Source organism: Callorhinus ursinus, unplaced genomic scaffold, assembly GCF_003265705.2.
Source record: "Callorhinus ursinus isolate GAN/ISIS: 27379988/994484 unplaced genomic scaffold, GSC_fseal_2.0 scaffold6, whole genome shotgun sequence".
In the NCBI taxonomy this organism is placed as follows: Eukaryota; Metazoa; Chordata; class Mammalia; order Carnivora; family Otariidae; genus Callorhinus; species Callorhinus ursinus.
In genome coordinates, this window is record NW_027397068.1 from 26,690,444 (window position 1) to 26,705,857 (window position 15,414).

General features: G+C 35.8%; 1 protein-coding gene across 5 annotated transcripts in view; it reads left to right on the forward strand.

Moving 5' to 3' along the window:
• QRSL1 (glutaminyl-tRNA amidotransferase subunit QRSL1) overlaps positions 1 to 15,414 on the forward strand; it is a 32,203-nt gene that overhangs the window by 8,860 nt on the left and 7,929 nt on the right. For all 5 annotated transcript variants that reach the window (XM_025863350.2, XM_025863343.1, XM_073893719.1 and 2 more), the window contains exons 4-9: positions 505 to 601; positions 4,532 to 4,708; positions 7,783 to 7,958; positions 8,048 to 8,160; positions 10,115 to 10,307; positions 10,856 to 10,973. In XM_025863350.2, coding sequence (XP_025719135.1) covers positions 505 to 601; positions 4,532 to 4,708; positions 7,783 to 7,958; positions 8,048 to 8,160; positions 10,115 to 10,307; positions 10,856 to 10,973 — 874 coding nt within the window. The remainder of the gene's footprint in view (positions 1 to 504; positions 602 to 4,531; positions 4,709 to 7,782; positions 7,959 to 8,047; positions 8,161 to 10,114; positions 10,308 to 10,855; positions 10,974 to 15,414) is intronic.

Here is a 15,414-nt window from a genome sequence, read left to right on the forward strand (position 1 = left end):
AAATCTTGTTCAGAGTGCTACACACTAAAAGAAAGTCTATGAGAAATATGGCCCAGTTTCCTCTGATAGGTAGATTGTTGATAATTGTCATGGAGTACACACTAGATGAAATTTCAGTTGAGAATAAAGATCTATTTCTGACTGGAAATAGATAAAAAATTACTATGGGATATAGCATTTCAAGTACAATGAGCAAAATAATGATATGCTATTAGTTTCAAATGAATTGGGTACATCTCTATCATTCGGTATTGTGTAGTAGTAACTGTTAGTTTTTAGATGATAAAAATAGTGAATATACCATTGCCTTTGGAAAACGGAGCAATTAGCAGTAGAAAGATTAAAATTAACTAGTTTTTGGAAGAAAGTACTACCTGCTACTCAAATTAGGAATAATTAATACATGCCAATATGAATAGCTTAGTTGTAGTTTAAAATCTTGTTTCTTGCATGTGACTTACGTGTTCACTGTTTTCTCTCCTACAATAAAAATAATTTTTTCAGGTTATGTACCACCTTACAATGCTACAGTTGTTCAGAAGTTGTTGGATAAGGGAGCTGTCCTGATGGGAAAAACAAATTTAGATGAGTTTGCAATGGGGTAAGTAAAATTAAAATTTTCTTCTCTTGTATTTCTTTCATCTTTGTCTTTAATTTCATTAAATGTAGGTACCCAAAAGCCCTGAGGTGATTTCTTGAGGACTCTAATGCCAGTTTCTCAGTCCCTCTGTGGAATTATGTTTTACTGTTTAATGCATATATGGTCAGATCTCATTTTGGTTTTAGTCTGCGTTGCCCTGATGACTAATGATGTTAAACATCATGTGTTTATTTTGCTACCCATGTTTCTTCTTTGGTGAAGTATTTATTCAAATCTTTTGCCCTTTTTTTTTTTTAATTGGGCTGTTTGTCCTACTGAGTTCTAAGAGTTCTTTTATATATTCTGGATTCAGGTCCATTGTTAGATAGGTAATTTGCAAATAATTTCTCCAAGTCTCTGGCTTGTCTTTTTGTTCTCTGAACTTTCCTTTCAAAGAGTGAAAGTTCCTAATTTTGATGAAGTCCACTTCATCTTTTTTTTTTATGATTAATGCATTTTGTATCTTAACTAAGAAATTTTTACCTGACACACAGTCACAAAAATTTTTCTCCTAGAAGTCTTAAAGTTTTTACCTTTAGATTCATGATCCATTTGAGTTAATTTTCTTATATGTGGTGTGAATAAAGCCAAGGTTCATTTATTTGCACAGGTGTCCAATAGTTCTGGCCCTATTTGTTAAAAAAAAAAGATTATCCTTTCCTCATTAAATTACCTTGGTTCCTTTGTCAAAAATCAGTTGGAGCATATATACATATATAGATCTGTTTCTGGATTCTGTTCTGTTGATCCCTCTACTTACTTTGATATGCTATCTTGATTTTAAGATTTTATTTATTTACTTGAGAGAGCAAGAGAGAGTGAGAGAGCACGAGTGGGCTGGGGGAAGGGCAGAAGAAGAGGGAAAAGCAGGCTCCCCACTGAGGAGGGAGCCTGACGTGGGGCTCGATCCCAGGACCCCGGGCCAAAGGCAGACGCTTAACCTACTGAGCCACCCAGGTGCCCCAGTTCCTGTAGCTTTATAGTAAGCCTTGAAATTAGGTAGTGAGAGTCCATTAACAGTTTTTCTTTTTCAAAATTATTTTACATATGCTAGGTCCTTTGCATTTCCATAGAAGTTTTAGAATCAGCTTGCTGATTTCCACAAAGAAGCTTGATAAGACTTTATGATTGTGAATTTATAGATCAAGTTGGGGAGATTTGACATCTTAATATGTATCTTATGATCCATGAACACTTTATATCTATCCATTTATTTAGATTTTAATTTTTCTCAGCAGTATTTTTATGATTTTTTGCATATAAACCTTGTATGTAATTTATTTGATTTATTCCCAAGTATTTCAACTTTTTTTTTTAGATTTTATTTATTTATTTGAGAGAGAGAGAGAGCATGAGTTGGTGGGAGGGGCAGAGAAAGGGAGAAGCAGACTCCCTGCTGAGCAGGGAACCTGATGACGCAGGGTTCCATCCCCTCCATCCACCCTGAGATCATGACCTGAGCCAAAGGCAGATGCTTAACTGACTGAGCCACCCAGGCACCCCCCCAGGTATTTCAGTTTTTTAATGATAAATGGTATTTTTTGTAATGTCTAATTGTTTGTTAGTATATAGAAATATAATTGATTTTTCTATATTGACCTCGTATCCCATGACCTTGCTAAGCTCTCTTTTTAGTTCTAGTTGATCTTTGTAGATTCTTTGATATATTGTATGTAGATGATCGTGTAGCCTACAAATAGAGGCAGTTTTATTTCTTCTTATTTCTCTTTCTTATTGTGTTGGTTAGGCCTTTAGTACAACACTGAGTAGAAGTAGTAAGAGCAGATATCCTTGCCTTGTTCCTGATTTGGGAGAGAAAGCATTCAGTGTGTCACCAAAAGTGCTTTCTATTTTCCCTTTTATAATACTTGTCACATTTGTAATATTTGCTTGGTTTGTGCTCCCTGTTTCATAGAAGCAGAATCTTTGACTCTCTTATTTACAGTGGTATCTCTTGGCACTCAGCAAATAAATGTTGAATGAATTAATCCAAGAGAGTAAACTTGAACATTGGTTATTAGGACATTGCCTTGAACAGCTGATCAAAATGAACATAATCAGTGAGAGTAAGTGGACATCGTGTAATACTAGATGTGATTCCCTAAGGACACACCATCATCTATGCAGTATTCCAGCTGAAAATGTTAAACCTGAAACTAATAACAAGGAAATAAAAGATAAGTCTGAAATGAGAAACATTCTATTAAAATATGAATATCATAAAAAATGAAGAAAGGCTATGAAAATATTCCCTAAGAGGGAAGAAGAGCCTAAGGAAAAGTATAACTTAAAACTTATAGAAGAAAATGTAGGAGAAAATCTTTCTGACCTTGAGTTAGGCAAAGATTTTTTAAATGAGACACATGAAGTACAATCCATAAAATAAAAAACTGATAGATTGGACTTCACTAGAATTAACTTCTCTACTTTAAAATACACTACTAAAAAATAAAAAACAAGCCACAGCCTGGGAGAAAATCTTTGCAAAACATATATCTGAGAAAGAACTGGCATCCAGTATATATAGAACCTTACCCAACTCAAAAATAAGAAAACAGCCCGATTAAAAAAAAAAAATGGATAAAATATGTAGGCAGACATTTCATCAAAGAAGATATATAGTTGGCACTAAACACATGAAAAAAAGCTGAGCATGGTTAGTCATTCAGGAAATGCAAATTAAAACCACAAGGAGATACATACACCTGTTAGAATGGCTTAAAAATGACAGTATCAAGTGCTGACAAGGATGCAGAGCAATTGAGTATCTCATACAGTGTTGGTAGGAAATGCAAAATGGTATAGCCGTTTTGGAAAATAGTTTGCCAGTTTCTTATAAAGTTAAACATCATATGATCCAACATTCTCAGTCCTACATATTTACCCAAGAGATGAAGACTCATATTTACACAAAAGCAATGGCTAGGGTCTTTCAGTACAATATTTATTGTGGCTTTATTCATAATTACCAAAAACTGGAAATAACTCAATGTCCATTGGCTGGTAAATGATTTAAAATGTACAAAAAGAGGCTAAAGAGATGATGATAACTAAAGGCAATACCTGACTTGAGACTGTACTGGTGGGGGTAAAATGCTGTAAAGGACATTATTGGATCAGCTGACCAAACTGGATTACATACAGTGGATTAGATAAAAATATTGTATGGATGTTAAGTCTACTGAGATTGATAACCTTACTGTGACTGCATAAGGGAAGACCCTTACTGTTAGGAAATGCACACTGGATACATACTAAAATATTTAGGAGTAAAGGGCCTTGATAAACCTAATTTACCCTTACGTGGTTCAGAAACAAAAAGTATTTGTATATGTTACAGACACACATAAAGCACACAAATGGTAAAACAAATTGGGTGATTTGTTAATAATAGGTGAATCTGGGTAAAGGGTATAAAGTCCTTTTCATATTATTTTGATTTTTCCAATTTACCTGTAAGATTGAAATTATTTCAGAACTTTTAAAATAAGTTATTATTTAACTTACGCTTGTCTTAAAACATCCGGTTAATAGAGGGAATCCTTCTGAGGACTTCTTGTTAACTCTTTGAGTGTTTATGACACTCTTCAACTGCAAGACCTTGATTTACAAGGGAAATCATAAGCTGAACTGGATGATCAACTGGGGTAAAAATCCCCTTTTCTTAACAGACTAGTTTTCTCTACTTTCTCCCACATGCTCTTACTTCCCATCCTCCACCTCCTCAACCATCTAATTAATGAAGACTACATCTAAGCAGGCTTCTTGGCTTTTCCCAATTCAAGTTCCAGTGGATTATACAGTGTTAGGAGCAAATAATATAATCAGGAGGTGAAATTCTCATATAAAATGGAAGTTTTGTTAAAGATATCTTGCTTCACTTCATCTCAGATCTGGAAGCACAGATGGTGTATTTGGACCAGTTAAAAACCCCTGGAGTTATTCAAAACAATATAGAGAAAAGAGGAAGCAGAAGGCCCATGGTGAGAATGAGGATTCAAATTGGCTTATAACTGGAGGAAGCTCAGGAGGGAGTGCGGCGGCGGTAGCGGCGTTCACATGCTTTGCGTAAGGTGCTTTTTTCTGTTTGTACTGTAAAGCCCAACCAAATACAAATAGTCATAAACCATCCTCAGAATCCAACAACAGAGTAGTTCATACGTGCTATTTTTATTTCTTTTCAGTGAGTTATTTGTGCTCGATGGTATATAAAAATTGTATCTTATGAATATGCTCAACTGTACAGTATATGTAATGTGTATTTTATACATTTAACTTTAATATTTAAACTCTTCCTCTGTAGTATCTGGTTTTCTTAAAAAACATGATTTTATGGATCTTGCAGAATAAACCAGTTAGTGTAATTGAATTTCATTTTTAAAATAATTTATTTGGGTGTCTGCTGACCGATGATACAAATATTTAGGGACTAAGATACCATGGCTTTAGTTGAGTGCTGCTGAGCTACTAATTATGGTTTATCCTTCAGCTAAATCAGGCTTTTGTCTAAAAAAGGGGGGGGGGAGAAAAAATGTTCCTGATAGGTATCAGTAGGATATTTAAAATAGTGTTTTCATAAATCTGCAACTAAAAATGTGTATCAAGGAGTAAAGTTTTCTTCACGTTTTTTAGGAGTTGTTCAACTGTTCTATTTTTGTATTTGGGAAGAATCCATCCATCATGCTTTATGTTTTAAGTCCCATTTGTAAAGCATTTCTTAACCACCTAAAGAAGAGTAAATAAATACCACTGTTATTTACTTTCTCAGTTTCAGTATAAAATTGAGTGTGTTTCTTTAGTAGTACTGTATGTACTTTATTTCTCCTTAATTATCCGCTAAAACTAAGCTCTGTCACAGACATTGCAACCAAAAAATTATTTATGTTTTTTAGAGCTATGGAGATTTAGATTCTTGAGGGTTTTTTTTTGTTTTTTTTTTTTTTTAGTTTCTCTGAAATCTTATTTACAAGTAAAACCATTTCATTTCCTCTCTGTGGAATTTTATAACATTGCATTAATATTAATGAGAGTTCCAACAAGTTAGGACTGCAAGATTAGGTGCTTTTTCTCCTCTCATCATGCTACTTAATGTTCATCTTTCTGAATGTGCTCAGAGAAGATATGGCATTTTGACACATAATTCCTATGGAAATGTAGGTTTTACTTTTATACAGCCGTCAGTGAATCCTAATAAGAAAATGTGTCCTTTTAGAAATTGTGAAAGCAACAGCCTGATTTCGTAGCTTACGCGGACTTGGTAAGAAAGACAATCTAATTTGCATTTTCTGTAGAGCTCAAGGGCCATATGACTGGTAGGAGCCTTGTTCAGTCCAAAGCTTTATTCTGGGTATAGTCAAGAGAAGCACAGACCCAAAGTAACTTCAGATTGAATGGGTCCCAAATTATCAGGTGTTCTGCTTTGTCCCCCCCCCCTTTTGATTTGCTTCTTCTATAATAGTTTTAAAAACAGGAAGGTTGTTGGAGTATTATGTACCCACTAAAAGGAATAAGTGAGAGGGCTTTGTAGTGTCGGAAAGATATCAAAGATACACTGTTATGTGGAAAATAAGTTGCAGAATACTACATACAGTATGACCTTCTTCCTGTTAAAAGTAATAATTACATACGTATATATGTTAGTTGCATGGAAGTGTCTGGATGAGTATATCAAAACTGATAATGGGATTGTTAGGGAGGCAATGATTGATTATAAGAGAAATTTCACTTTATACACCATATACTTACACAATATTTTAAATTTTATAGTTGGCACATACACTTTTCTAATCAGAAAAACCTTTTTTCTCTGAAATAGTTAAAGTTTAAACAAATTTTTAATTATGGTAAAATCTACATAACCTAAAACTTACCATCTTAACCATTTTTAAGTGTACAGTTCAGTGTTAAATACATTCACATTGTTGTGCAACCAATCTCCAGAACTTGGTTCATTTGCAGAACTGAAACTTGGTACCCTTTAAACAACAGCTTCCCATTTGCCTGTCCCCCCAACCCCTGGCAATCACTCTTTTACTTTCTGTCTCTATGAACTTGAAGACTCTAGGGTACCTAGAGTGAAAATTATTATTGAGTATTTGTGCTTTTATAACTGACCTATTTCACTTAACAAAATGTCCTCAAGATTAGTTTTTGGTTTTGTTTTTAATAAGAAAAACATACTCTATAGGTAACTGAGCAAAGAAATGAGCACTTCATAGTTGGGTAATGCAAATACAAATAAATGTGAAAAATTATTCAAAAATGCACATTAACAAAGCTTTTTGGTTATTCAGATAACCAACGTTTAAGAACTGCTAGTACTCAGTGATGATAATAAAACATAAGGCCAAATGTGATTGACTGCAGTTGGAAATATAAATTGGCAGAGCCTCTCTGACAAGTCATTTGACAATACAGATTAAGAACTTAGAATAACAGGCAGACCCTATGGCTCATTAACTCTACTTCTTGGAAGCCAGCCTAAAAAATAATCAGACATATGGGCAAAGATTTATGTTTACAGGTGTTTATTACAAAGTAGTTTATTATGTAGTTATTATCCTTCTTGGCAACAACATAAATGTTTAAATAAATTAAAGTACATTTCTATCCATGATTCTAAATGAGGTAGTGGAAGGTTCTGTGTATGAATTTCTGGGAGAAGTGTGTTTAGTTTATAAAAGCATACTGTAAAACTACCATTAAAGGAAGGTATAAGGTATCTGTATGTATACTGATAGGAGAACAGGCTTTAAAATCCTGGGAATCACTAATTGATATGATGGAATACTATACATATTTTAAATTTTCAGTGATTTTAATGAGCTAGCAAAAGGCTCATGATAAGAAAAAAAGAGATGGGAACTTACAATTACAGAATGACCTGAGCCATGAAAGAAAACTGCATTTTAAAAAAGTCTTGAAGTTAATAGGCCAAAATGTTAACAGTGTTTGCCGCAGGCGGTAGAATATTTTGTTACCTCTTTACACTTTTTCTGTATTTTAGGAGTTCTCTGAGACAAGCATGTCTTACTTTTGTATAACCGGGGGAAATAAAATTTAAAAGTATACACTTAAAAATAGATTCCAGATATAATGGCAGATATGTCATTCTCCTAAAGAAAATTCCATTTAAATTCCAGGGCTTTAGGATCAGACACAGGAGGATCGACCAGAAATCCAGCTGCCCACTGTGGGGTTGTTGGTTTCAAACCAAGCTATGGCTTAGTTTCTCGTCATGGCCTCATTCCGCTGGTGAATTCAATGGATGTGCCAGGAATCTTAACCAGATGTGTGGATGATGCAGCAATTGTGTTAGGTATTTATATGGTTCCATAGAGTTTCAAAACATTGTAAGTTTCACTGTAAAACAATATGTCTGTCATTCCTGAGTATTTTTCTTTACAGGTATGCTGGCTGGGCATGACCCCAAAGATTCTACCACAATACAGGATCCTGTTAAACCATTTACACTTCCCACTTCTGCAGATGTGAACAAACTATGTATAGGAATTCCAAAGGTAACTCTTCCCTTTTATTACTTTACAGAAATACTGTCAAGTCAACCACAGAGCAACAGACTTGGGAGACAAACTGGTTGGGTTTGAACCCTGCTCTGCCACTTTTATTAGCTATGCAGCCTGAGCACATGACTTATTCTAAGCTCAATTTCCCAGTCTACAACATGGGGATAATAACAGTGTTGATCTCAGAGTAGTAAGGTTTAAATTTGGCAGTCATCGTGGGGATATAATATACAACATGGTGACTGTAGTTAATAATACCGTACTGCATATTTGAAAGTTACTAAGAGAGTAGTTCTTAAAGTTCTTATCACAAGGGGAAAAAACTGTCACTGTGTTTTGTGATGGATATTAACTTGGACTTATTGTGGTAATCATTTCTTAATATATACAAATATTGAATCATATGTTGAAACGATCATAATGTTGTATGTCAGTTATACCTCAGTAAAAAAAAATCAGTCATGTTAAGCAGGAGTCTGTAAACATTTTCTGTAAAGGGTCAGATGGTAAATATTTTAGACTTTGTGGGCCATACGGTCTTTACTGTCACTATTTAACTCCGCCACTGTTGTGTGAAAGCAGCCAGGGACCATATGTAAATGAAAGAGTGTGGCTGTGCTCTAGTAAAACTTCATTTTCAAAAATAACTGGCAAGTTATATCTGGCTGGTAGGCCATAATCTGCTAACCCCGCATGTAAACAACATAGCCCAGAGCCATACCTTGCATAGTAAAGGCTTAATACACATTACCATCTTTACTACCATTATTAGTATTACTACTACATTTATTACAGTAGCACTTGAGTAATTCATATGTGAAAGTAAATATGTTAAATTACTGACCTTTAAAAAGCTTTTTTAAAGATTTTATTTATTTGAGAGAGAGAGAGAATGAGAGAGAGAGAGCACGAGAGGGAAGAGGGTCAGAGGGAGAAGCAGACTCCCTGCTGAGCAGGGAGCCCGATGCGAGACTCGATCCCGGGACTCCAGGATCATGACCTGAGCCGAAGGCAGTCGCTTAACCAACTGAGCCACCCAGGCGCCCAAAGCTTTTTAAATTTTAAACTTAGCAGTAATTTTTCGGATAATTTTTTGTTGTGGGACACTGTCCTATGCGTTGTAAGACGTTTAGCAGCATCACTGGCCTTTTCCCTCAGAAGTAGCGCCCCCACCACAGCACAACCCCACAAACAAAAATGTCTGCAGACATTACCAAATGTCCCCTGGTTGAAAGAAAGAGATAAAATTGCCCCCATTTGAGAGAGAGATATTTTCTTTATAATTTTCAGTTAATAGCTGGGCCTTCCTTTAAGGATTTAGAGAAAGCACAGGTTGTGGGAAGAGACCAGTTTAGAATCCGAGATCCTCTACTTACCTGCTGTGTAACTTCAGGAAAGTTACTGAACTTGTCCAGTCTCAGTATTTTTCATTAATAAAATGAGGGATGATAATACCTACATCATGGGATTGTTAAAAGCATTAAGGGAGGGGGTACCTGGGTGGCTCAGTTGGTTAAGCATCTAACTCTTGATCTCAGCCCAGGTCTTGATCTTGAGTTCAAGCCCCATGTTGGGCTCCAGCGTGGAGCCCACTTGAAAAAAAAAAAAAATGTTCAGTCTGAGACTCCTTATCCAAAAGTTTCTGCAAAAGCATTAAGTGAGAGGACCTTTGAAAAGCATCTAGCAGAGTACCTGATAATGAACATTTAACAAATATGGGTTCTCTGGCCATTTCTCTCATCTTTAATATTGTTATATCCAGCTTATAAATAATTAGTACAGTGCTTGTCATGCCATCAACACTCTAAAATTAGTTCAGTTTTTCTAGTTACCTACTAGCAATTTAATCAGATTTTCTAATGTATTGCCAAAGGTCCTAAAGTACATATTTTTATAAAACCATCTATACAGATGTTCTAATTTCTGTATCTTGGCTTTTTCCAATAAGGAATATCTTGCACCAGAATTATCAAGTGAAGTGCGATCTTTTTGGTCCAAAGCTGCTAACCTCTTTGAGTCTGAGGGGGCCAAAGTAATCGAAGTGTCCCTGCCTCACACCAGTTACTCAATTGTCTGCTACCATGTATTGTGTACATCGGAAGTGGCATCAAATATGGCAAGATTTGATGGGCTAGAATATGGTAAGATGGCTGTGTTTGGGATTTGTAAGGTAGTTGTCTCCAACATTTGGAAGTTTTACTTATTCATGATAAAAAAAATTATCCCCGGAGTTAATGTTGATGATTTAGACAAGTAAACCAGCGAGTCCTCTTACCTTTGTCATTTAGCCTTCTGCATACACTGTTCATCATAAATATCTCTGTATGTTCGGCTCCCCTCTCTGAACTGTGAATATTTTACAGGAATAGGGTCTTATCTTCGTATTCTCGGTCTATCAAATGTGGTGCCTGGCACATGGTAGGAGTTCAGTAGATATTTGGATGGATGGAGGGAGGAGGGTAGGAGGGATGGATGGATGAATGGATGGAGGGATGGATGGATAGATGAGGAGGTGAACAAATGAAGTTTCCCTATTGGTTATTTTCTCCTCTCTCCTTGCTTCTTGGCAGATAAAGAAGAGGAGCCACTTAAGGACAGTCTCCCACAATTTTAGTATTGGTCAGAAATGTGAATCTACACTTGCTTTTCAGCCAGAACTTTACTTCCTTTTCAAATTTTTTGTTTTTAGGTCATAGGTGTGACATCAACGTGTCTACTGAAGCCATGTATGCTGCAACCAGGCGGGAAGGGTTTAATGATGTGGTGAGAGGAAGAATTCTCTCAGGAAATTTTTTCTTATTAAAAGAGTAAGTAGTGGGGCGCCTGGGTGGCTCAGTCGGTTAAGCGTCTGCCTTCGGCTCAGATCATGATCCCGGGGTCCTGGGATGGAGCCCTACATCGGGCTCCCTGCTCGGCGGAAGCCTGCTTCTCCCTCTCCCACTCCCCCTGCTTGTGCTCTCGCTGTCTCTCAAGTAAATAAATGCAATCTTAAAAAAATAAAAGAGTAAGTAATTAGGAATTTTCTCCATTCTTGAACACTCAAGAGTACATTAGTAGCATGTCTGCCAGGTCTTATAAGTTGAGATATTTGCTAAAGAAGCAAAATCCTTATGATTTGAATTAGAAATTATAATTAAAAGCCTATTTATAGTACTTTTAGTTTCTGGTTATTCAAATGCAAAAAAACATTCACACTCTAGCTAAATGATTAGTACAAAACTAAGTAGGAAGCCCTGAAGAATTTTAACCTCATTAAATGTCCCCTATTTTTGCCATGTTGGCTTATTGTTGTTAGAGACTTAAGCAGGAAATTACATTGGTGTATCTTGAAAAATTTAGCAAATTAACTTAGTCTTCCCCTACATTATGTATCTGTTTGCTCCAAGAAAGAATTCTAAATTACTAGGGCTCCTACTTAGATTGTCTTCAATATAAATTTATTCATCTTGCGAATAGGATTCATCTTGCATACCACCAAGTCTGTCTAAGAGGACAGGAGAAGTGTGAAAAGGCAAGAATGATTGTTGTAATGAAAAACTCCTGCAGTTTTTTTACATTCCCTCAAGGACAGAAAGCATTTTGCTCATCTGTGTATCCCTTCAGGGCAGATATTTAGGATTACTTTTTCCAAAAATATTATTTGAACAACCATGATGAAAAACAGCATGGAGGTTCCTCAAAAAATTAAAAATAGAACTACCATATATGATCCAGCAATCCTACTTCTGAGTATATATCCAAAGGAAATGAAATCATTATCTCAGAGCATTATTCACAATAGCTAAGACATGAAAACAACCTAAGTATCCAATGGTGGTTGCCTGAGTCTGTGGGCTAGGGGAAATAGGGAGATATTGGTCAAAGGGTACAAACTTGTAGTGATAAGATGAATAAGTTCTGGGGGTGCCTGGGTGGCTCAGTCAGTTAAGCATCTGCTTTCAGCTCAGGTCATGATCTCAGAGTCCTGGGATTGAGCCCCACAGAGCCTCCTTCTCCCTCTGCCCCTCACCCCACTCATGTTCTCTCTCTCCCTCTCTCAAATAAATAAATAAAATCTTAAAAAAAAAAGATTATTAAGTTCAGGGGATATAATATACAGCATAGTTACTATAATTAAGAGTACTGTGTTATATACTTGAAAATGGCTAAGAGAGTACATCTTAAATGTTCTCACTACACACACACACACAATTGTAATTATATAAGGTGACAAATGTGTTAATTAACCCTATTGTGGTAATCATCTCACAATATATACATCTATCCAATTATATTGTACACCTTAAAATTACACAATTTTATATGTCAATTGTATCTTGGTAAAGCTTGAAAACAAAAAGCCTAAAAATACTTGATTATGTTCCATAGTAAAACTCTTTTCCTGCAAACAAAACTGGTATTACCTCACACTTGTGAGAATTGCTAAAATCAAAAACACAAGAAACAACAGGTTGGTGAGGATGTGGACAAAAAGAAACCCTCCTGCACTGTTGGAATGCAAACTGGTGCAGCCACTGTGGAAAACAGTATGGAGGTTCCTCAAAAAGTTAAAAATAAGACTATCCAGGGGCACCTGGGTGGCTCAGTCAGTTAAGCGTCTGCCTTCAGCTCAGGTCATGATCCCAGGGTCCTGGGATCGAGCCCCGCATCGGGCTCACTGCTCCACGGGAAGCCTGCTTCTCCCTCTCCCACTCCCCCTGCTTGTGTTCCCTCTCTCGCTGTGTCTCTCTCTGTCAAATAAATAAAATCTTAAAAAAAAAAATAGGATTATCCAGCAGTCACACTACTGGGTATTTACCCAAAGAATACAAAAACACTAATTCAAAAGGATACATGCATCCCTATATTTGTAGCAGCGTTATTTACAGTCGCCAAGATATGGAAGCAGCTCAAGGGTCCATCAGTTGATGAATGGATAAGGAAGATGTGGTGTATATATACACAATGGAATATTATTCAGCCATAAAAAAGAATGAAATCCTGCCATTTGCAATGACATGAATGGAGCTAGAGAGTATTATGCTGTGTGAAAGAAGTCAGTCAGAGAAAGACAAATACCATATGATTTCACTTGTGGAATTTAAGAAACAAATGAGCAAGGGGTGGGGCAGGGGGAGAGAGAGGCAAACCAAGAAACAGCCTCTTAACTATAGAGAACAAACTGATAGTTACCAGAGGGGAGGTAGTTGGAGGGATGGGTTAAATAGGTGATGAGGACTAAGGAGTGCACTTATGATGAGCACCTGAGCACCAGGTGATGTATGGAATTGTTGAATCACTATATTGTACACTGTATGGTAATTAACTGGAATTAAAATAAAAACTTTAAAAAAATAAAACTCTTCTATTTTGACCAGATGATTGTAATGATTTTCAAGTAGGAAAAGAAAATGGAATGTTGCTGAGAGGTTTTCTAAGCAAAGACTTTCATTAAGTGGAAAATGTTGCATTTGCCTAATATAACTGATCAGAATCAAATTGTGTATCTCAGGACACAAGTTGATAGATTATCTAGGTCACTGTAACAGCATATAAAGAAACTGAAGGAGAGGGGTCCGAAAGCTTCTCTATGGTCACCGGTTGAGGGTATTGACAAAAGGAAGTGAGAATTTCTGCTGGCCTCCCTATCTCTGAGTCAGGGAACTTAAGTCAGCTTTTTTGTTTTGAGGGGTTTTGTTTGCTTGTTCATTTGTTTTGTGAAGGGAGGACAGACATGAGTGATAGGAAAAATGGAATTTGGGTATACTTTTTTTTTTTTTTTAGTCTTAAGTCAATTTATGTGCCAGGAACTATAACAACTCCTAACATTTTTTTTCTTCATGTGGTACCTCAGTTTACAATTTTGTCATTCTTCTACTACCTTTTGTTCAAAAAACAAATTAATTGAATTAGGAATCCACAGTTTATTTTTAATGAACATAATTATTTTCATTTGAGCCACATTTAAATCTGATTTTTACTGTTTGTCTTCAATTTGTCCTATCTGTTCTTTCTTTTAACCTCTTTTCGTGCCGCCTTTTATTTTTTCTTTAAATAATAACTTTTCTCTTAAAGAGATTTAAAACAAGAAAAAAAGTCATTTATATTTGTCCAGATATTTGCTATTTCTGGTGCTTTTTATTCCTTTGGATAGATCCAAATATCCATCTGGTATAATTTTCTTTCTCCCTAAAAAACTTTAATATTTCTTGTAGTACAATCCTGCTGGCAATGAATTCTTTCAGCTTTTGTTTATATGTAAAAGTCTTTATTTTACCTTTAATTTTGATATTTTCTCTGGGCATCAAATTCTAGATTGATGGTTTTTCTTTCAATGCCTTAAAGATCTTGTTCTGTTGCCTCCTGACTTGCATAGTTTCTGAGAAGTCTATTGTCATTCTTGTCTTTGTTCCTCTGTGTATAACATGTCTTCCCCCCCCCCCGCCCCCAGCTGATTTTAAGACTTTATCATTGGTTTTCAGGAATTTGACTGTGATGTGTCTTGGTGTGGTTTTCTGCATATTTCTTCTTGCTTAGGGGTTTGTTGAGCTTCTTGGATCTGTGGGTTTATCATTTTAATCATATTGCCTAAAGTAGAGTTAAATTAGCCTAGATGAAAGGCCATTTTAGACTCATCCTTGCAAAGCTTTTTAAGAAGGAAGCCTTGTAAGGATCCAACAGATTCTAAGTAACTTAACTGCATCTCAGAACAAAGCCCAGTACCGTTTAAAGGAATGCAACAAAAATGCAGCAAATGACAATGTAAAAGTTGCCATGCCCATTTTAATCAAATTTGGAAAAGTTTTGGCCACTGTTTCTTTAAAATATTTTTTCTGACCTCCCACTTCTGGGACTCCATTCATACGTACGTTAATCTGCTTGATGTTGTCCCACAGCGCACTGATGGCTCCATCCTGGTGTTTGTTTTTTGTTTTTGTTTTGTTTTTCCTTTTTTAGTCTTTTTCTCTGTGCTTCCTTTTGGATAGTTTCTATTACTATCTTCAGAATCACTGATCTGCTGTATCACCTGCTGTCAGTCGCATCCAATGTCATTTTTATTTCCTATTTTGTATTTTTCATTCCTAGAACTTCCAAGTAGGTCTTCTTATCTCTTCAATTTCTTCATGATACCATGTTTTCTTCTACTTTCTTGAACACATGGAACATATTTACAGGAGTAAATACATGTTTTAATGTTCTTATCTGCTAATTCCCACATTTCTGTTGTTTCTGGATCTCTTTATATTGATTGCTTTTTACCCCCTAGTT